This window comes from Parambassis ranga, chromosome 20 (genome assembly GCF_900634625.1).
Source record: "Parambassis ranga chromosome 20, fParRan2.1, whole genome shotgun sequence".
Classification (NCBI taxonomy): domain Eukaryota; kingdom Metazoa; phylum Chordata; class Actinopteri; family Ambassidae; genus Parambassis; species Parambassis ranga.
Genome location: NC_041040.1, coordinates 1,849,298 through 1,870,848, shown reverse-complemented (window position 1 = coordinate 1,870,848; position 21,551 = coordinate 1,849,298). Strand labels below are relative to the sequence as shown.

General features: G+C 46.8%; 1 protein-coding gene across 1 annotated transcript; it reads right to left on the bottom strand.

Annotated features, from left to right (window-relative positions):
- Window positions 1-1,893: 1,893 nt before the first annotated feature.
- Window positions 1,894-21,014, bottom strand: gfod1 (glucose-fructose oxidoreductase domain containing 1). The gene is made up of 3 exons (XM_028432664.1): window positions 20,231-21,014; window positions 5,244-5,437; window positions 1,894-5,146 (listed from the first exon to the last, which is right to left on the bottom strand). The coding sequence occupies exons 1-3, from the start codon at window positions 20,481-20,483 to the stop codon at window positions 4,406-4,408; spliced, it is 1,188 nt and encodes a 395-aa protein (XP_028288465.1). The 5' UTR covers window positions 20,484-21,014; the 3' UTR covers window positions 1,894-4,405.
- Window positions 21,015-21,551: the final 537 nt, after the last annotated feature.

Below are 21,551 nucleotides of genomic sequence, written 5' to 3'. Positions count from 1 at the left end.
GGCCTTTCCTGAGCAGTTTGTGAATGCTGGCGAGCAATTCATAGTCATACGCTGTCAGCAAACAAGGCTGAGCTGGGACCGCCGTGTCCACAAGCATCGAACCAAACAGAGCACGGTGCAGCCGTAACATCCACATCAGCACACAGAACATCAGGGATTCAACATGTGAAAGAAAAATCAGTCGAAAATCATTTAAATTCATCATTAAATATTCAGTGCTTCTCATGTTTCCACATGTGTTTCAGACTGCTGTGAGTCCCTGCGTCATCATGAATGACAGAGGAAGACACTTTTCCTGCTGGGATTCAGTGTTTTGTTGAACAACTGCAACGGCTGAAAAGAACTTTTTCTGTTTTTTATGACGTTCTTGATGCTACTGACACATTTACCACGGGAGGAGCTGCCTGTATCTGCTGAGCTGGAGGAGGATGGTCGACACAAGCACACACTCTCAAAGCAAATCCAACATTTTCACGTTTGAAAGGTCTGGTTAAAGTCGATGTTATGAGTCACTGTGGACATCTTTTCACCTCTGGGACACTAAAGGGAGCTGATTGAATCTGGACATGATGCCCAGGCTGACTCTTAACACAATGAGTCTGTTGTGTATGGATCCTCAGAGACACACAAACACACAACTTAGGGCAATAGCACAATCTGAGCTTTGCCTGAAAATGAATGGGGAAATGTACGCAGCTGAATCAGCAATGATGATGACATCATCACTAAAAAGATGCTCAAACACAACCTTATCAATTAAACACACCGTTTGGGATGTATAGGACTGTCATGGCCGCTAAACAAATTGACATATGGTCACTAGACACTTTATTTCACAGATATATATTCTTAAAGTTACTCGTATGGCCAGTGTAGCAACCTGCTAATTATTTTGGCATTAACCCATCCTGATATTGAGAATCAATTCACACTACAAGGTCAAGCTCAGGATGGAATCAATGCCCACATCGGGCACAGCTGGTCGCCCTTCCTACACAGGGTGCTCTGTGTAAACTGCTGTATCCTGCCTCCACCTCCACCTCCACCTCCTCCACCTCCTACACATCGTCTCAGATTTTCAGTGTCATATCTGGTGTCACCTGTGTTGCAGCTGGTTTTTCTGCATTTTGGATTCTTCTAGAAAGGCACGAACTTCCCAGAACTAAGTAAATGGAAACTGAATTTTCCTTTGACCAAAGTGGTCTGACTCAATCCAGCATGTGAAGCCACGGGAGTTTTATCTCTCTTTATATTTATGTTATTGTTCTAGCGACCAGCTGACATAGCACTCTCAGAACTTTGTTTGCACTGTTAGCATCCAAAAGTGCACCGTCAACATAATGCGATTAGGCCTCTGCAAACAAAGACCCCGTTCAGATAGGGGAAAGTCAATCCGGCTCCAGTGGGATTGAATCCGGATTGCTTTTAAGTCGAATACGTTCAAAGCTATTTTCAAATCCAGCTATTACACACGTAAATCTATGCTCAATCCGGCTTCTTTGCTGTCCTCCAAACTGCTAGGTGCTGCATCAGACCCCCATAAGTGCTAAACTGGATTCACAAGCCACATTTGCATTCAGACCTTAGCCAGAGTTCACCGAATCCGTTTTTAACCAGATTTGCACTGTTCAGATTGAGAAAAAAAAATCCAAACCTGACTCAAACTGGATTGATTACACAAGTATGGACGGGGTGTCACCAGTAGCAGAATTAAGACACTAGATCCATAACGTGTTAAACATGTGATATCAGATCTCTCACCTTAGATTCCCTGTGCACAGTTAAGAGGACTCGTTCACCTCCAAAGTGGACTCAGCAGAACAAATAAGCAGCCAAAGCTACTCAAGCACAGAGCCATAAATCAAACGTAATAAAGTGACTTTACAGGCCTGATGAGAGGGAAAAAACACAGGGATCCATTTATTTCTTTGCTTTCTTTCAAGTACCTGCTTACTCAGAGTCTGAGAGACACACAACATCACAATTCAAGTTACTAAATCCAGGCCTAAACACAGAAAGCAAATTTAACTCTGAAGAGACTTGTGTAGGCTTATATTTAAACATCTCAGACAAAGGGGGAAAGTCTATATGCAGATTTGATAAGGCGGTTGGTACACAAAGGGGGCAATAATTCAGCATGAGTTATCTTATAAAGGAGATACCTTATCAGTGTTGGACTCTGACTATGAATGTATGCAGTGTCTGATCACTGTAATGTCCCCTGACTTCAGCAAAGCATGGTTTGACACGACCAATCAAAACACAGACAGCATTTATGAACTGTTGATCCATATTAGCGTTCACATGTCAGATTCAGTCATCATCTAAATAGCAAACATAAAGCTTTTCACAAGAGCGTGTTTGACAGAAGACTCTTTTGGTCAGTAAACAGGGAACTAAGAAGCTCCGAAGGCCTCAGTCTGCTGTTCATCCCCCCAACACACCAGTCCACAAAACGTCCACACAGCAAAGAAAACAGAATAAATACCATAACACTCATCGAAACATGTTCCAGTTCCTTGGTTTGTTCAAATAAAATACATACAGTACTCATTTTTTTTTTTTTTAGACAAACGGATATCGTTGATTTAGAATATTTTCATATGTACATTTTCAGTAGTTGTTACATAGATAGTATTTCAGCACAGCTTTAAGAACTTGAAACCACACAGGGGAACAGAGATGCATTAAAAAAAAAATCAATGTTTTGGCTTGTAGGTCAGTGTTGTTCCTTCACCTGCGTCCTGTTAGCTGCAGTCAGCTTGTTTTGGTGTGTTTGATCAGGCTAACTTATGATTTTGGTGTGATTTATTGTTTTGTTTACCCACTTCTGCTCTTGTTCTTTTTTTTTTTTTTACAAGACGTACTTTCGTAGCTAATGTGTATAAATGATGGACATGATATTCTATATTCTCACAAATGAGACCTAAAAATCTTGGAAAGCGTTAGCAAGTGTTAGCACTTCCGGTTCTTTTTTAAACGTTGCGGTTGAAATAAGTTCACAGCATTTTCATGCTTTACTCTCTGACACAAAACACGCTCGACATTTCCTCACAAATATTTTCTTTATGTTGTTACACGCCTCAAAAAAGCCGGTTGCTAACAAACGGCTAGCTGGGACGACAAACGTCATCAAGGCGATCCAGAGGGAACAGTGGTAAACAAACACGGTGATGACGTCGTAATGATGCGACCCTACCGTTGTTCGTTTATAGTATAACGCTTTCTATTTAATTCATATAATGGTATTTAAGCTTAAAAACGTATAAAGCGGTTTAATCCTGTAGACACCAAATATGTACTAAACAAACTAATATATGAGGGACAAAATATTTGGGTTCAGTCCTTCTAATCAATACCACAGAGAGTTTACATAACATCTAGCGACCTGATACACAACATCATAACCCTTATTCCTAATCTAGTCCAGCAGTGACGCGCTCCTGCACTGTTGAATGACTGCAGCCATGTTGAAGGTGTGTGCATGTTATTCAGACTTAGCGTGCAGCAGCAGGGATGATATTGCAATATAAGGATGAATCACAGCTTGACAAATACTTGCAACACACCTAAGGCTTAGTAATGATAACAGTGTACCCTCATGGCGTCATGGCAATAGAAAACAATGACACAAGGTGTCACTACACCAGCCACTCATACAGCTGACTGTAACTGCATAAAGGCATACCATTGTGTTTCTATTTAAGGCTGAATGAGACGTTTCTGCTGCAGCCTGTTTATATTGCATACATAAACCAGAAGGTAGAGCCCTCTGAGAAACCCACCAGCCAAACTATTGATTTTTTTTGTCACACACACAGAAGAAGCAGACAGAGATCAACTATCCAGCGCACCGACTTGTTTTTTTGTTTTTTTTTAACATTCACTTGGTAAAACTAGCGAGTACTTCAGCAACAGAGCGGCACAATTAAGAGAAGACTGTCGTTCTTCCTTGGCTGTCCTCGTTCGGACCCACAGTGTAAGGTGTCTTTCCAGACCCAGTCATATAGAAGAGAATCAAGAGATGAGAAGCGCCGTAACGGTTTGATCATCAAGCAGCCAGCGGAGTGGTGGATACAGTTTGTAAAAAAAAGGAAATATCAAAAGCGAATTTCCTGTGGAGACGATCAACGGACTAACCAGCAAACAAGTAGTTTGTCTCCCTGATATGCCTCCACTGTTGGTCTTTCATGATCATTTATAATCTTTCCGGAAGGACTCGAGTCCTTGTCACAATAGAAATCAAACAAAAAAACGCTTCTTTATAAATAAAGGTTTGAGAATGAATCACATTGCTTTGCCTCTTCTGTCGAAGCTGTGCCATAGTGGTGTAAACTCTCTGTAACAGCAACATTAAAACAAACCACCGAGTCCGTGTCTCTGTGAGACCACCTCCAGCTGGACGCTAACAGTAGAGTGACATCCTGCTCCGTCGCATGGCCTCGCTGATCAGATAGGCCGGGCTGATCTCCGGTTCCTCTGTCATCACCACAATGTTCTGCCACTCCCCACACTGGTTGGACTTTTTGATTGTATCCACCACGCAAAGAGCGTAAAGACAATCCTCAAAAGTGGCGGCCATCGTCAGAGGCCTGCCGTCCCACGTCCTCCGGTCGTCTTGGTCCTGAAAGGCCTGCCGCACTGCCTGGATCATGCGGATCGTTCCGGTGAGATAAGGGGACGGAATGTCACTGAAGGCTTTTTCCGGCAAGGACGCCTTCTCCAGAGGCGTGGTGTCTTTGAGGAGGAGCTCAGGTCCACCACCGCTTCCTCCGCCACCGCTGTTCTTCTGTCCATACAGGTCGGTCCCAGTGACCGTCAACCTCCCAACAGTCCCTACCACTATCACCTCTTGTCGGAAGTCTCCGGGAACATTGAAGTTCAGCGTGACGGTGCAGCAGGCGCCTCCCTCCAGTACCATCTGAAAGGTGCAGAAGTCGTCACTGGTGATCTGACGGATTCCCCGGATGTGGTCCGTCTGTTTGACGAAGGTTTTGAGGAAGCCATGGACTTTCGCTGCACGCTGGCCCGTCAGAAATGTTAGAAGGTCGATGATGTAGCTGCCAACCGAGTGCAGACCACCGCCTCCCATCAGATCATCGCAGCTCCAGTTGTATTTCTTTCCCAGGAGACTTCCGCTGTGGACCTAAAGGACAAAGAGGAGGACATGTGACGAGATTTTATGTTTCGTTAACAAAGATCATCAGGGGTGGTATCAAATACCTTCACATTTCTGGTCATACCTGGGCTTCACAGACCAAAAGTTCCCCGATGTACCCTTCTTCTAACAGCTCCTTCATTCGAACAAAGGCTGGCAAGAAACGTAGGACGTTTCCCATGATGCTCAGCAACTTGGGGTAGTACTGGGCGGCTGACATCATTCGGAAGGCATCCAGAGGCGTGGCGGTCCTGTCGCAGATGACATTTTTGCCAATACCTTATGAAAAGAAAGAAGAGACAGTCGGGAATGTGAGCTTTATTCTCCTGCCTGAACTCATGTTTTGACGCGGCTGCTTTCTGCTTTAACAGCAGAGAGGTAGTGTGTTCAGCCTTAGCAGCGTGTACAGACATAATATCCTCTTGAGCATGAAAACATCCCCTCCCTAGAAGAAACGATGCAGAGCTGCAGAATGTGGCAACTCCCTCAACAGCTGACTCAAGGTTTTCCTCAAGGAGTCATGGGAACCCTCAGACAAAGACAAAAAGCTAATAAATCCTACCAAAAGTCCTTGAATGCAATTTAGAGGGGCGCTTTAATGTTGTCAGTGATGTGCGGTAAGACAGCACAGCTCTTCACTGGTGTTAGCGGAAGGCCTGATGTAAGGCTGAGGAGATGTAGGAGGGAGACAGAGCCTGTAGACTCTGTAGGAAACCTAATTAAACTCACTTCCGGCACATAAAAGGGCCCACTGGTGCCAGCAACACCCAAACACAACAGAGAGAAGGCTGGGCGGCCGTGTGAGGAGAGACGGCAGCTTCTCTGTTGTGGCTAGAAGAAAAAAAAAAACAGCACGACACCAGAATCTGATCTGATACTGTTTAATCTGCAGCGATTAGAAGAAGCCGTGAAACTCTGCATACCTCTGACTCCATGTTGCTTTGTGTGTGTCTGTGTGTGTCTGTTGAGAGCATGCATTGCAAACATAGAACTGGAGTGCATAGATCAGAAGCTCTATTGACCCGATCAAGCTCCTTGGTCAATATCTGAGCTAACATCTGACCCTAATGTCTTGGCATGTATTGATTAGATGATTGATTGGTGCTGTTTTCTACAGGCTTCAGGTTTTGGGGACTGTGCAGGGCGCTCCCAGGACTGGTGACCTATCCAGGCTGCACACTGCGTCTTCAGAGACATGTAGCATCTTTTGCTTAGTGCACTCTGAAAGCTGTAGTTCCACACAATCAGCAGGGGTTCTATAGAAACACACACACACATTCCTTCAGCTCTGAGAGGATCGGCCGCCTGCTGCTCGGTCTTGGCTCGGGCGCTTTGGGTGGACCTGCAGTTTTGGAAGTGAACTTCCTATGCTAATCTGCCATTAGCTCCAATTGGCAAGGTCAGGAAATTAATCCCTCTGACCCAGTTCTGAGGAGCGCCGTGGGAGCCCCCACCCACTAACCCACCCCTGCAGACACACAAAGCCAAGCAACAACACTTCACCCCCATCCCCTTTCTTTTGGCAGCACACACACACAGATATGGGAAAGAAGCATCGCCTTGGGTGAGGCGCCTCTGGGCGATGCTAAATGCTCTTGACTGATTTAAACAGAACAATGGTTTGGCTGGCAGCTATGAGAACAGACATAATAAACTCATATAGTTACTGCAGTGCGACCTTTAGGAGACAAAAACAGCTCCTCTTCACATCAGCAGGGACCTTTTGCCTCTCACGTACAGAGCTCTGAAAGGTCAACACTGGCTTACACAGGTCAGCCGGCTGAGTCACCGGATACACTCTCACACTGAGAGGACGCATTGTGAGCGTGCCCAACAGATTACTGATGCACCTGAGAACCAGATGCACCGTTCAGCCATAACATGATGACATCATGCCCACTCCTGACTGAGGAGAGGCTCTCTCTCTTCTACTGCTGCATCTAGCATCACCTTTATGGACTGAATGTTCACTTGCTGCATTATAAATCCCACCCAGGGTTGTATCTGTTGATTTATGCTGGGTACTAGTGGTGCTTCCCCATCACGGTGGCTTGATTAACCCTTAAGGCTCCAGTACACTTCAGCTGGAGTCTTTCTCAGGTGGTTAAAGGGCTGAAAACCTCTCAGCATCACTCCAGATCTCTGTGTGAAAGGGCGTATAGTTTCAGTACTTCTGCACTAAATTCTGATATAAGAACATTTCCTCATAGGGATGAAGTTTAGGGGTCCCTGTTTGCAATAAAAACAACAGTATGACCAGCCAAACTTGTAATAAAGTGTTATGGTGAAGTTACTCTGAATTAAAAGCACCAGGCCCCAGTTGGAGCGCAGCAATGGAGCAGAAAAAAACTCCAGCACAGCAGCTCAGTCTCTTAACATCAATAATTAATGTAAAGGACATATATATATAGAGAGAGAGAGAGACCCTGCAGGAGAGTTATTATGTCTCTTTCCACGCTGGACAGAAACCCAGCTGGCTCTCCTCTGTATTCACCAGCTACACCCCCAGTCAGTGTTTCAACAGCATAATGCTACGACATGCTCACCTCTGGCTCCTAATACCAGTTTAAATCCCTCTAGCTTCCCATGATCAGAGGCTTCCCTCAGCAGCGGTGAGCGGCGGCAGGCTGCTCGCCTTCAGCTGCGTTTGATGTGCGAACTCACGACGTCCTGTCAGACAGAGTCAGCAAAGCTCACAGAGGAGCGCCTGAACAGAAAACCCTGTGGTGAACATAGAGGCAGTCCTCTGTCTGTCTTTTGGTCATTATTAGTAAGGCTCCATGTTCTGGCGTTTCACATCTTTTCACATGTAACAACCGTTTCACAAGCACACAGCGTTCACCACTTCCTTCATAAAAACAGGATGCGTGCATGCAGAGATAACGTTCACACCAGACGTGCACAGCAGAGATGATTTGCATTGCTAGTATGATAAGGTTACAGTATTTCTGGTGTTTACAGCACAGGGTGCAGCCATTACTGGAACACATTGGTCTATTAAACCATGAGTCTAAGAGCAAACAGGTGACGGTGCTCACACTATGGTGGAGAGAAAATAGTGGAGAAGTTTGTTGCTGCTCCTCACAGTGACTAAAGAAGAAAGGTCTTCTGGGTAAATGCCTGGATTAATACCATCAACCTCTTCCATTTCTTTTAGCCATAAATAATCTGTCGCGATTTTCTGCAGTGACCCCAAGGACCCACCTCTTTGGATGGCTTAAAGTCCTCTAAGTTATATACATTTTTAAGATAAAGCAAGAGCAGGATGAACATGTATGACTTCTTTAAAACAAACACACCCCGAGACAAAAGACCAGGCAAAAAACCAGAGAGCAGCTGCATCATTATGACTGAACGCCAGCTCTCTACAGTCCACTGCTCCTCTCGGCTCCATGCCACACACACACACACACACACTCATGTCGTATGGCCTTTAGAGGAAGGAGGGAGGAAAGGCTTTGTGTGTGTGTGACTTCACACCTTCACATACACAGGAGAGGCCGAGGAAGGAACAGGATGGAAGTGGTGGCTGTGCAGGAAGGTCAGGCGGGGTCTGAGTGAGGGCAAGGCAGCGTCTTCATGATGACTCCTTCTGTATGTTCCATATATCATTCATACATGTCATGGCAGCGCTGAAACAATACACCGAAGAACGAGCAGATCTGGTATTTTAAAGATTTAAAATAGACGCTTCCTCTCTTATTTTTTGCTCCGGGAAACAAGCCAACACATTAACAGCTGCGCTAAAACTGAAGTCCGGCTCTAACACGGTCCAGTGGCAACAGCTGGAAGAAAACCAGGTGGATTAAGTAGGATGTCGAATGCATCATCGTGACAATACAGTCTATACAATAGCCCCCCCCTCCTCAGCCTGAGGAAGCCAGAAATAGTAAAGCTGGGAGAAGCGGTCGGGAGTGATGGCCATCTGCCGCACTGTGCCGTGCACGTGCTCCTGCAAGGCGAGGGTCAGGAGCCGATTTTAGATTGCTGCACACTGATATGAATGATGTGTGCTACGATACATAAACTCTACTGATACAGGGTAGGATGCTCATTCACAGCCAGGTACGCGTTTGATTTGCAGGGAGTGTGAATAATAAAGTTTATAATACCATGTGTGACCAAACAAAGGGGGCGCTGAAACATCTCAAAGCATCCTCCAAGTACTCAGCTCTGTGTGTCAGGCCTGTGGAGGTGGAAACGCTCTGACAATGACACAGAGCCCTGACTTTATTGGCCACTCTGTGGTCTGGATAACAAAAGTGAAAATCAACCATTTTTCATGATTAAAAAAAACAATTAAAAGCAGATATAATGTCAAATTCAGAAGTAAACATTGGTTATAACAGTGTAATAACACTATGTTTACAGGCTTTAACAAAACATGAATAGAAACATCGGCCTCGTCTTTCTGATTAGCCCAAATTAAATTTAGTGTAAAGCAATTACACAGCAGGGAGGGACGGGGTGAATACAGAGGCCTACAGAGCTCCCACTGGATGTAAATCAGGACATTACTCACTCATTTGTCCTTTAATGTGAGTGACATGTGTTTCCAATCAGGCATTAGCATGTAAACAGCTTGGTATCAGTGACGGATGGACACAGCCTGAAGGAAAAAGCAGACGCACAACCCAACAAGAAACACAGGGTCACTGAGCGAGGCTGCAGGCCGTCATCCGCCGCCTGCTTTTTAATGGGATTTAATGAGTTTCAATACGTTGGTGACAGCAGAGCGGAGAGGCTGCACATCAATCGGTTATTGAAGTCTGTATTTAGATGAAGTAAGCTATTGACTGATGTGATGTAACAAGCTGAAGTCAAACCAGACTTAGTTTCAGCCAGGCCCCAGACTGTATATATACAGATGGATGAGCTGGTTCCAAGCCCACCCCACTGTACACTGGAGTTCCATGTGGTGTTTGATTTGTCCAATCATGTTACAGGTAACAACATTATGCTCTTTTACGCACTCTAGCATAGATGCTAATCTTAGCTTTCACAGCTACGCTGCACAGGAGGAGAGCTCCTGAAAGCTTGATCAATATTAGACCTGTTGAGTCCACTGGCAAAACACACTGAGAGCAGTTTGTGATTGATCGGGCTGAAGCAGCGCTTATCAATACATTCATGTGACGAGTGAGGGATGTTATTATAAGGCGAGGATAATGTAGAAGTTAGCTCAGTAAAAACAGAGCCAGGAACTTTCTCATCATTATTTTAGCTTCTATCTACAGGAAACCAGCAGCAGGGTGGATGTGGGGTCTGCATTGTCTGCATTGCTGCTTCGGGTCCATTAGCGCTCAGCAGAATTATGAATGATGACGAGCATTAGCCTCACTCAGCCCAGCTTTACCCCTCAGCTAATGCCCTTGAATTGCAAAGAGTTTAGCATTCCTAAATGTGTCTGAGTGCTGCCATTAACCCCAGCAGCTGAGTGGCTCACTGGCTGCTGTGGAGACGAGCGGCGGCCGACCGAGAGCGCCCACAGTGATGCCGCTGATGTGTAGTGACATGATGAGTATCAGCAGCAGCAGCAACACACCTCATGCAGCAGCAGGACTCAGGCCTCCACCTGCGCCCCCCCTCCGTGCTTCTCTAGGGGCTAATTACCTGCTGGACTGGGCTGCTACCCCTCCTCTCTAATCACTACACACACACACATCCCAATCAGCAGCTCGTATGGCAACACTCACACAACAGAGACAAATAAAACATGGCTACCAGCAACACCACCGCCTCACAAAGAGCACGCTCAGACCCTCCCATGTGTGCATCAGCATTGAACTGTCAGACCTGCCTTTGTCATGTACAGGTCAAGCAGAATGGCCTGTTCAGTGTTGTTGTTTTTCTGCCACATTAAGGTGATTCAAAGAGCAGTTCGGCTAACACACACACACACACACACACACTGATGAACGGCGTGTGTGCGCCTCCCACGTCATTAACGACAGAAACACGGCAGGACGAGCTGTGAAAAAATGAATAGAGGCCTGCACCACAAGATAGCACAGACACACACACACAGAGTTTCTGAGACTGCCAGCTGCCATCAATAATATATAGGTAATTGATTCTTTGTCCTGTTGAAACTGCTCCTAATGGTACGGTGACAGAGTTTGGCCACAGTGAGACAGGCTGCAAATGAAATACGACGACAGAATAATCTTCACTTATCGCAGCTGCACGCTGTTCTGACCGGGGTGTTGGTTCAGACATGAAGCCGCCATGTTCAGACGCCTTCAGATTATCAGCAGGGATGCATGTCTGTAGACCAACTGTAAATTAACTCTGACCTGACAACCATCGTGTCATGTTAGCACGCAGCTAGCCGGCCATAGTCTGCTGCATGTATAGAACAGAGGCCAGTAGTACATGGGATTATTTCACCCCAGTAGTGGTCCAGCTCTGTTTAAATCCACACAGGGTCAACACCATAATCCTCCATGGATCTGAATAAGAAACAATAATGAAACACAGCTCTGTTTATGTTCGGCTGACCTCTCCCTTCTTTCTGTCAGGGCCATGAAGGACATCTCTGTGTTAGATGAAGCTGCTGAGGTGATTGGACGAATGCAAATAAGCAGCAGTGAGCTGACAGTTATGACTCAGTATAAAGCACGGCACCTTTTTCCATGTGTGCGCTAATGCTCATTTACACTCCTGCAGGGAGCAGAGGAGCACATGACTGACTGCACGTGATTGTTAATAAGTCGACTCCTCATAAGCTCATTAGCTCCACACTGAGGGCTGACAGACCCGAGTGCAACTCTACCTTTTTCCAAGCGAGCAGCCATCCTGACGCGGTACGAAGCAGCTGCATCATGAGCTGAAGCGCTCGTTAATAATCATTAGTGTCTTCAGGCACAAATGAATGGATGGAGACGTCTTCACTGACAAATGGAAGACGCTCCTCCATCCTGAACAGCTGTGAGCTGTGACTGAAGCGCTGCTATTATCTGTCTCCCTGTCTTCCCTCCTCACACACACACACACACCGATGGCTGGCTGGATGTGGACCGCCGTCATAGTGGTGACGCATCAACCAGCACCGAGGTCAAGGCGGCTTCTCCGACTAACCACACATCTGAAGTTGTCAAACATATCCGCTGGAGTCACTGATATCACAGCTGAGAGGAACCAGCCTTTCCTGTCTCTATAAACAACGACACCGTGACTGCAGAGACATGAGAGACACACAGACCTGCCGTTAGAAGCTGAAACACCTTTTTGTCTCTACCGCAGACGGACAATGCTTCACTTATGTGCAGGCAGGGAGATAAACGAGAGAAATGCAAAGCAGTCCTGCAACGACTGAGGAGAGCAAAGAATCCGACCCACCAGAGAGTGGCGCTCACACACAGCACCATGTGTGGCTCCTCAGAGGTCCAGATGTGCTGAGGTGAGTAGCAGTTACAGCACATCTGTCCTTCGAGGAAGTCTCCGTGTGTGTGTGTGGATTGATTATAGTCAAATGTGCATACTGTAAACCCTGTCTGTATGCAAAGCCTCATATTTGCATCTTTCTGTTTGAATCTTATCCATCACACAGAGACAGAGGCTTTTCATTAGCACCCTGACCTACTGTTTCCCTTCCAAAAGTACTTTTAGTGTGGATGTTCGCTGTGTTCTGTCCCAAGAAAAACAACAGGGCAGGACACTCCCGATGTGGTACGAACCCCGGACAGGTAGAAGGCACCAAACCCGGCAACCGACAGGACTTTGCTGAAAATATTTCCAGCAGCTAGCCTATTTTTTAAGCCAGATGAAAAAAAAAATGTCAGTGCTAGTTTTTCTCTGCTTCTATGCTAAGCTAGGCTAACCTAAAAGCAGTAATGTTTTCATACATGAGTTCTTTAGCCTGTCCCAAATACAGCGTCTCATTAGCATTATAGCAGGCACCTGTTTAAAGCTAGCATGCTAACAATCATATGTGTGCATTTATGATTTATGATTTTCTATTTTAAATATCATGCCACTAATTTTGAACTGGTCCTTTAAATGTTAGAAGCTACAGAATCCGATCAGACGCAGCTGCTTCTCTGCTCTTTGTGCACCTGAAGGCTGCAGGAGGCATCACTACGACTGAGCTGGAAGGTTTTGATAGCAGAAATAAGACGGATGGAAACAGATGTGAGTCACACAATAACACGAGCCCACGAGTAGGAGGTTATTTTTAATACGGTGAGACAGATTTCCTGTTTGTTTGTTTGTTTGTTTGCATGTGATCAAACAAACGAAGGACGATGGTGAAACGTTTCTGCAGGAAGTGACTGAGAAGCATCTTCAGTGTCACTGTCTCGCTGCTTCCACCCACACACAGCACAACAGGAAGTGCTGCGGTGTACCTACGCATGACTTCCTGTGGCAGTTATTTGCCAGTAAAGCTGCTAATTAAAAGAAAAAATACTGGACCTCAGAACAAATGGTGCAGTAACAACAGTAACAGTCCCACCCGATGGACCGCTCTGCCTGCTCTCATATCAGCAGCTGCCTCTTGTCCTCAGTCCCTGAAGGCCAATTAAGAAACAGAGACAGGCCTATAGCACAGAGAGGACATCTGAGCCAGCCTATAAAGGAGCAGCTTCACCTTGGGAATACAGAGGACAGGAAATAAAGAGCCAGATAAAGCCTGTGACACAGTGCGCCGGTCAGACATACATCAGTGCTGCACAGGAGAAAGTATTACACAAGGGATTTGTCAACACGCAGGTAGCACACGCTCTGTGTTTTGGCATGTTGGCCCAGTCAGCTGCACAAACAGTGAGGAGGGAGTGCCTGAGCGGGCTCATCACTGAGGTATTCCAGGGTGGAAACGCATTAAGTTGATGCAGCAGCGTGTCATAACAGGATCAGAACTGCAGCGCAAGATCATTAGAGGACACGTTCCGAGGCTCTGACCGGGCCTGCATGTTGTTGTTGTGGTTTTAAAATCACATGATAATCAGGTGGTCATGTGATAACTCATGAACCGTGACAGCTGATCAAACTCTAAAGGAAAGGCCAAGTCATGTGACGCTGAAATATTCACACTGACCGAAGAATCTGTGGCTATTCATCAATGATTGTTATTACTATTCCCGATGGATCAGAGGTGAAATGTAAGACATTCATACGAACATGACTTTGATTGAATTCTCCGATGAGGGTGAAAATGATCCGTCACGGTCATGCCTCATCTTCATCTGTGACAGACTCCCTTCACACAGGAGTCACCTGACTCAACCAATCACAGCCTCACACACATCAGAAGGGGGGGGGGGTCTATCTACCACAGCATCATTCATAAAAATTCGCCATCACTAAGCAGCAGACTTCCTGTCAGACCTTCCAGTCTGTAGCCCGACTTCTTCTTTGGAATAAAACATAAGAAACAGTCATCCTGCCTGAAAAGGTCACATGACTTATGGCACGTTTCATGGAATCTAACACGCCAACATCTGCTCTGACACACATTTTTGTTCCCAATGCCCCACATCTGTCAGCTCGGCCTGTCATCAGCCTGATTCTGTACAGTAGAGTCTGAATTTAGACCCACCACAGAGGCCGTTCTTCTTGGAAAATACCAGGTCAGACATGTCAGCCAATCAGATTACTTCTCACATGATAGTGGCAGCTGGTAGTTCCTCAGTGGACACTGATTTATTTCGTCCGTATACATGTAGTAATGATCAAACTCCAAGGCTGAGAAATAAAGCCCATGTCAAGAACTGCAGTTCCTTCTGCGGCCTCAGGAGGGCCGAGTCAAAGAGCGAGTCGATCCTCATAGACCTTCATGCTGAATGAATTTTACAGCCTGAAACAAAAACGGTTTTGGTTTCTGTTGATAAGTTCCCGTTTCGTGAGCAACTATTAAAGATGGAAACTTACGGGTGATGTCACTTCTCCATATTTTTTACACGTTATTACACAAAAACACATGATTGAATGTCCTTTAGAGGAATGGTGTTTACCAGGGTCACCCTAACCCAAAATGTATCAGTCCATTGGATGGCTGTTATCACTGGCATTATGGGTAGTTAGAACCTTGAGCAGTAGGCCAGAGGCTGTGTTATCATCCATTCAGATTTCCTGTGCTATTTAACCATTAAAGTGAGGGATTTTGTAGATAATGAGAACTTCTTGTTTTAGAAATTGATATGGGAACTATTTATATCCCAGCTGGTTCAGCCAATGATGGGATGTCTTAGCTAACCGTCTTAATAATGTCAGAAATGCACAGACAAAAGCCCCCTGTGTCTTCCAAATAGGAAAATCTGTGAAGGTATGTCCTCAATTTTACTAAATTTGATCATTGAAAAAGAAATCCTGCCTCTAATAACGCAGAATGATTCCACACCGACAGCCCTCAGATTTAATAACACAATGTGACTCTCCTTCCAAAGCCTGCACCCCGGGTTCCCCTCCACACAGCGGTTCCTTATGGGTCCATGCAGAAGAAAGACGGGACTCTGAAGGGGCGGGGATGCTGCGGATTTTCTGCTCTCCAGTTTTATTCCAGGAATGCTCACTTGTCAGCGCAGTGTGGCGGCGGCCTGAAAGCCCCTCCTCCGTCCAGCCATTCATCGGACGCACAAAGGCAATTCCACAAGAAGACAAGCTTGTCCCGGCGCTATTCTTGCTCGCTGTCTCTCCGTCCTCGCACGCTCTTTCACACGCACACATCATTAGCATGTTAATGGACGTCCAGGAGAACTTGAACCAGTGGGAAACTCAGCCTGGGAATTTCAGCGCACCTCTCAGGCTGGAGCCTTCTCCTGGCTGACTTCCGTCTGAGGGGGGTTCCTTTGATTAGTCTGGACCTAAACTGCTCAAAACACAGCTCAACTCTAAAAAGGCCTTTAATCCATCAGGCTGGTGAACACAAGAGAAGTCACCCTGGAGGAAAAGAGCCTTTCTTCACAGCCTGGAAAGTTGATCCAATCCCTTCAGTTTGAGGAAACCATAGTTCACTTGTCCACCAGAAGCTAAGGGTCTGTGTTAGTAGCAGGACATCAACGGCCAGAAAGGCCAGTCACCAGTCAACGTGACGAGCGTGGCCTTCGTCAGCCTCAGTATGAGTAACTGTGGAGTGTTGGGGTTCATGAAGTGCTGCAGAAATCATAACATCTCCGCAGGTTAGAAGCTGGTTTATGAATTTTGACTGTCAGCATGCTAACAAGCTAACATGAACGTCCCGTTTGAGGGGAGCTCTCCTCTCTGAGGGACGTGGTCTGCAGAGATGTTCTGGTCTGCAGAGGACTTCCTGTTTTACCATGATGTGCTGCTCCTGTAGCTTAGCAACCTTCTTCAGGGCAGTTTGTGACGTCTGATATTAAAAAAAATCCAGCATGCAATGAATCCTGGGATATTTTAGGATCCACCTGAAAATCTAAATGTGCACAACAGTTGCAGTAAACCATACAAAAACGCACTGATGGCAGCTATGCACAGGCGTTCTCTCTCTGCTGTCTCACTGTTTGCACATTTTAGGGCCGCTACCTCTTTAAACCAGTTCAGCGGGCTGCCAAAAAGCTCATCACAGTTCGGAAGTGCAGTTGCATAAGAGCTTCAGTGGTGGAACATGTATTTATGATGACGCCCGGCCCGCTTGCCCTTTGCAGCCATGTTATAAATAGCTCGGTGCCTTTGGGGGAGGCCCTTTCGGAGCAGGTGTCTGAGAGCTCATCGGAGCTGATCAGCCACTCGCTGCATGTCAATAATAATCAAAATAAAACTCACGCAGACGGCATGTGATGTTTACTCTGCTCTCAAATGACGATGACACCTCAGTACAGCACTCTGTGACCAGACACATAATACACAGGGTCACTAAGTCGCTCATAACACCCCTCCCTGCTCACTGCTGGTTATGCTGAATTCATGTAATTCATGTGAATTAATGGATGTCATCAGCCACTATGATCACATGACAGGACTCATTGTTTCATCTAAATGTCTCATTCAGATGAAACAATGAAAAATACAACACAGTGAGACAATCCGACCGTGTTCCAGGTGGTTTAAGGGAACACTTCCTGGTTGTGTTTGTGTTAATCCGCTTCAGACGGACTCATCCTGCTGCATTACTATCAGAATTAGCTCATTATGAGTCATTATGCTGATGTATAGGTTGCAGCCACGTGGGATCAGCCACCACTGCAGGCCTGCTTGACCTTTTAAACGCTTCTTTGTGGTTTGTGTTGCGCTGACGTCATAACAGAATTTGTCAGAAATTTCACAACCATGCTAAAAAAAAAAAGCTAAAGCCATAAAAGGGAATTTCACACACAAGCGTCCTGAGGTGTTTTCATCGCTGCTCTCCCACCACTTCCTCCTCCCACCGTCAAAACAAAACTGCACAAAGACGCAGAAAGCGCACCTGAAACTGGCTCTGGTCTTACATTTCACTTCAGCTCTCAGATTCCCCCTCAGCATCTGGGCCACTGACGGCCCGGAGACTTACCAAAATAAGAGCGCAACGCTAAGAGGACGAGTTCAAAACAGACTAACAAACAATGGTTACAGCGAGAAAGACCAACACTGTGACGCTATCTCTGTTTTATTATGCTCTCTTTTATTATTTACACTTCTTTAGCCAGGTAAAGGATGACTTTACAGATCTTAAAATTAGCCTCTTAACCCTTTTTCCAGTCTGGTCTGTGTGGATTTGAGTTGGATTTCCAGGGGGAAGCACCAACGGACGCAGAATAAACTCCCTCTGGACGGATTTGGACAGACTAGGATCAATAAAAGACTTCGAAAACGAGGCACAAGCATGCTGTAAAAACATGAAAATCCAAGATCTTATTTGTAACAGTTGTTACTGTTTATCTATGTGGTGTGTACTGGGTGGACTGGTTGGGAAGGGATTACAGACCAGGTTTGAACTCCTCTAGTAGGCTGCAGTCTAGTAGAAATGCTAATGTAGGTTTCAGTCTCCTCTGGCCTTCAATCAGGCTCACACACTCTTTCACAGCAGATCAGTGTGTGTGTGTGTGTGTGTGTGTGTGTGTGTGAGGTTTTTTTCAGAGAAAGCCTGAGTGACATCAGACGCCTCAGGAATGCCGCCGTAGTAAGAAAGAGAAAAGCAATCCTTCTGGAAGCAGAGATGCTGCTCGACGGGACGGACTGGTTTGATGTAATGACACCGAGCTCGCTTATCTGCTCAGGTCAAACCTGCAGGACGCGTGCTGCAGGTCGCTGACGTGTCACTGTGTTTTTCCATGGTCCGCTCTGTCGTACCTGTGAGGTCAGCATCGCATCCACTACTGTACCGAGTCAGAGCTCGCAAAGTTCACATTCCTCTGGCAAAGAAGCACGATCACACTTATCAAATTAGCACACGAGGAAAGCAATGACCGGCAGATTACTATCAGCTCACACACACACACACACACTGGCTGCTGGGGACGGCGACCAATCAGTGACTGGCGTTCACAGAGCTGTCATGCAGGAGAGGCTGATGGGAGGTTTCAGAGGTCAGCTGATAGTGAAGCCGATTAAATTTACAACCCAACGGAACTGTCTGCCCCTTCAAGACATAGATCTAATAACGGAGCACGTGCAGACTAAACCGGCAGTTATAGGCGTATTTTTTCGGCCTATGAGGACAAAGATGGCAGACATCTTCTAGCAACATGCTAAAGGCTACTTGCTAGCTTTCATAGATCTGTTGTGTTAGCACACAGCACCTGTACTTCTTGGTTTAGACACTCAACCAACCTGACTATCAGGATACTCATAGAGTAAATCCTTTAAAAACAGATTGGTCGATGTAGTAATAATTTAATTTATGCGATCATTCTTGGTATAATTAGCAGGAGTTCGTCAGAGTTTGCAAACACTGATTTATGTTTGTCGTCCAACAGAACGCAGGCGGGCCTGGATCCAGACTTGGCCGAGGGAAGAGAGCTGGGTGGGAAGGAACAGGCGGCGCTCACACAATGAGGAAGCTATGAGGAAATGAGGCGAAGGGAAAAGAATGGCCGCTGAAAAGAGCGCAGCGGCCGGCGTGCAGGTTGGGTCAAGTTCACCGGGACGTGGAGCGTGCAGCCTTCATACAGGGCTTAACGTTTGGACACAAAATCACAAGCAGCGGTGAGCGGAGGGATTTATTTCTAACCGCACTCGTGTGTGTTTATGCAGCCTGTGATTTAGTGTGTGCTGTTAGTGAGATGAGTAAACACCATCCACTGTGCTCCAGACCAGACCGGCCCTCTACAGGATTCACTGAAGCCAATCAGCAAACAGGCAGCAGTGTGAGAGGGACCAGAGAGGCCTTATCTTAGCGGGATCCAGGGAGCCAGGTCAGACAGACTTAATATGAGAAGACCTGATTCAGACCGGTCCCAGTGCACCTCACGCTCTTAGAGCTCATGTTCACACTGCTCCTACATGTGGAGCATCACAGCCACAGCCTCATCAGAAACACATCAAGGTACAGTGACTGCAGACCTGGTCTGTCAGGTCCCACAGAAGAAGAAGAAGTACAATACACAGTCCAACCAAAAGAGGCGGGCGTTTTCCCCCTTATGACATCACAAGGGGCTCCTTCAGACACATTGTTCATTCACAGATCTCCCTTTTTTGTGATGTAGACGTTCTGCTTCCTTCTTACACCTGCTGATGAGGATCACACACAAAATCTGAAGGAATCTTTAAACGCGTTTGTGTTTTCCGGTCTCTAACCTGACCTATTAGCGCCCGCTGCCAGCTCAGCCCCGCTGCCAGCCTGCCTGGTGGAGTAAGACCTCTCTGCCACCATTCTTTCACAGCAGCCCCGCTGCTCCTGAATGTGATCTCCAAAATAAGCTGCACTGCTCCAGATTTAAACTAGAACAACCTGAGTGTGTGTGTGTGTGTGTGTGTGTGTGTCGGGCCTCTTCTCTGGGGGTTTCAGTGTTTCAGGTCTGCTGTTTGACCACAGGCTTTGTTTGGGGTCTTTGATTCAGCACCTGCCAGAGGGGGTCACGGGGTCAGGCTGATGGCGGTCACAGGGCTCCCTGTCAGCAGCCTCACATCTCCCCTGTCCGGCCTGGGCCGCAGCATCCCTCCCTCTCTCCCTCCCTCCCTCCCAGCCGCAGCACTCACCTAGTGTTTTGACGGCGATCTGCCGCGTCAGAGGCGGAGGCAGGTTGATGCAGACCAGATCCACGTCCTGGTGCAGCAGCACGTCGTCGATCCGGTTGGTGTAGAACGGTACGTTCATCTCCTTGGCCAGCTCCTCCGCCTCCTCCTGCGTCCGGCCCCACAGCGCTTTGACGGCGAAGCCTTCGTTCTTCAGCAGCGGGATGATCACCCTGGCGGTCAGGCTGGTGCCGAACACGCCGACGCCGGGAAGCATGTCTCCGATTAGGTTCTGTCTGGACTCAGTTTATTTGTGAAGCCGATCCTGCTGCTGCTGCAGCGGCGACTGAACGGGAGGGACGCGGCGGCTGGGACCGTCAGGTTGGCCATCCACCTGCAGCCGCACACCCGCTGCGCTGCATGCCCCCGTCGCTCCGCTTCTTACTCCGCCAGAAAAATAATCCGCAAACAACTCGAGTCGAGTTTAAAAAGAAGACTTTAAACGCAGCATCGCGGGCTTCACCTCGTCCACGTCTGACAGCGATCAGCGCACCGACTGCGCCAAGCGGCGGAGGGCATGTCACCTCCTTCCAGGGTGTAGTTATCCCCTCTCCAGCGGGATCCTCCCCTCCGCACACACCCCACAGCGGGCTGGGATATATCCGAGAACCACAAATTGCGCTTCTACCGGACGGCAGGCGGACAGAAAACACCGCCGTCGCCCTGTGCCCGCTCCCCGGAGGATCCCGCAGCGGCAGCGGCGCTAATGTGCTGAACGCTGCGCTTGATGGTGCAGCTCAGGCAAGAGTCGGGCATGCGCTGTAAAGCTAGGCACGTCACCGGAAGCGCCGCAAGCAGCGTCATTTCAAAATAAAAGATCAACGGAAGTGCTTTATCGTCAAATGAATAAGATTAGCTAGAAGAAACAAACAGATTAAATTATATTGATAAAACTAATAATAACAAATGTATTAGATAACCTTATAAACAATATTAAATTATTTACAAATCAAAATTTTCCCCTATTGGTTACTGATAATTTGGTAGAGGTAGTGCCCTTTAAATCTGTTATGATTTCATTATTAGTAGCAGACAGGAGCTGTGAAGGACAGCTGCTGGTGTCTCACGCCTTTATTTCGACAGTAATGGTTCCGGTTTACCTTTGTTGACTTGGGGAACTTCACACTGCTGCTGCCCGCTTCACTTTTTAACCCTTCAAGCACCTGGACAGTTATGTCAGCCTGGCCCACTGAGGTGAAGCAACGCTGCAGTGAATATATGAGAACTCTATGAACATAATAAAATCATGTCACAGTGCCAGAGCGCTGACATTCAGAGCCGACAT

Bases quoted from the DNA above. Each gene is read 5' to 3' on its own strand.
- gfod1 (XM_028432664.1), bottom strand. From the start codon at position 20,483: ATGCTTCCCGGCGTCGGCGTGTTCGGCACCAGCCTGACCGCCAGGGTG. The intron at 5,438-20,230 runs GTGAGTGCTGCG...TCTTTTCATAAG, and splicing joins GATCGCCGTCAAAACACTAG to GTATTGGCAAAAATGTCATC. The intron at 5,147-5,243 runs GTATGACCAGAA...TTTGTCCTTTAG, and splicing joins TTTTGGTCTGTGAAGCCCAG to GTCCACAGCGGAAGTCTCCT.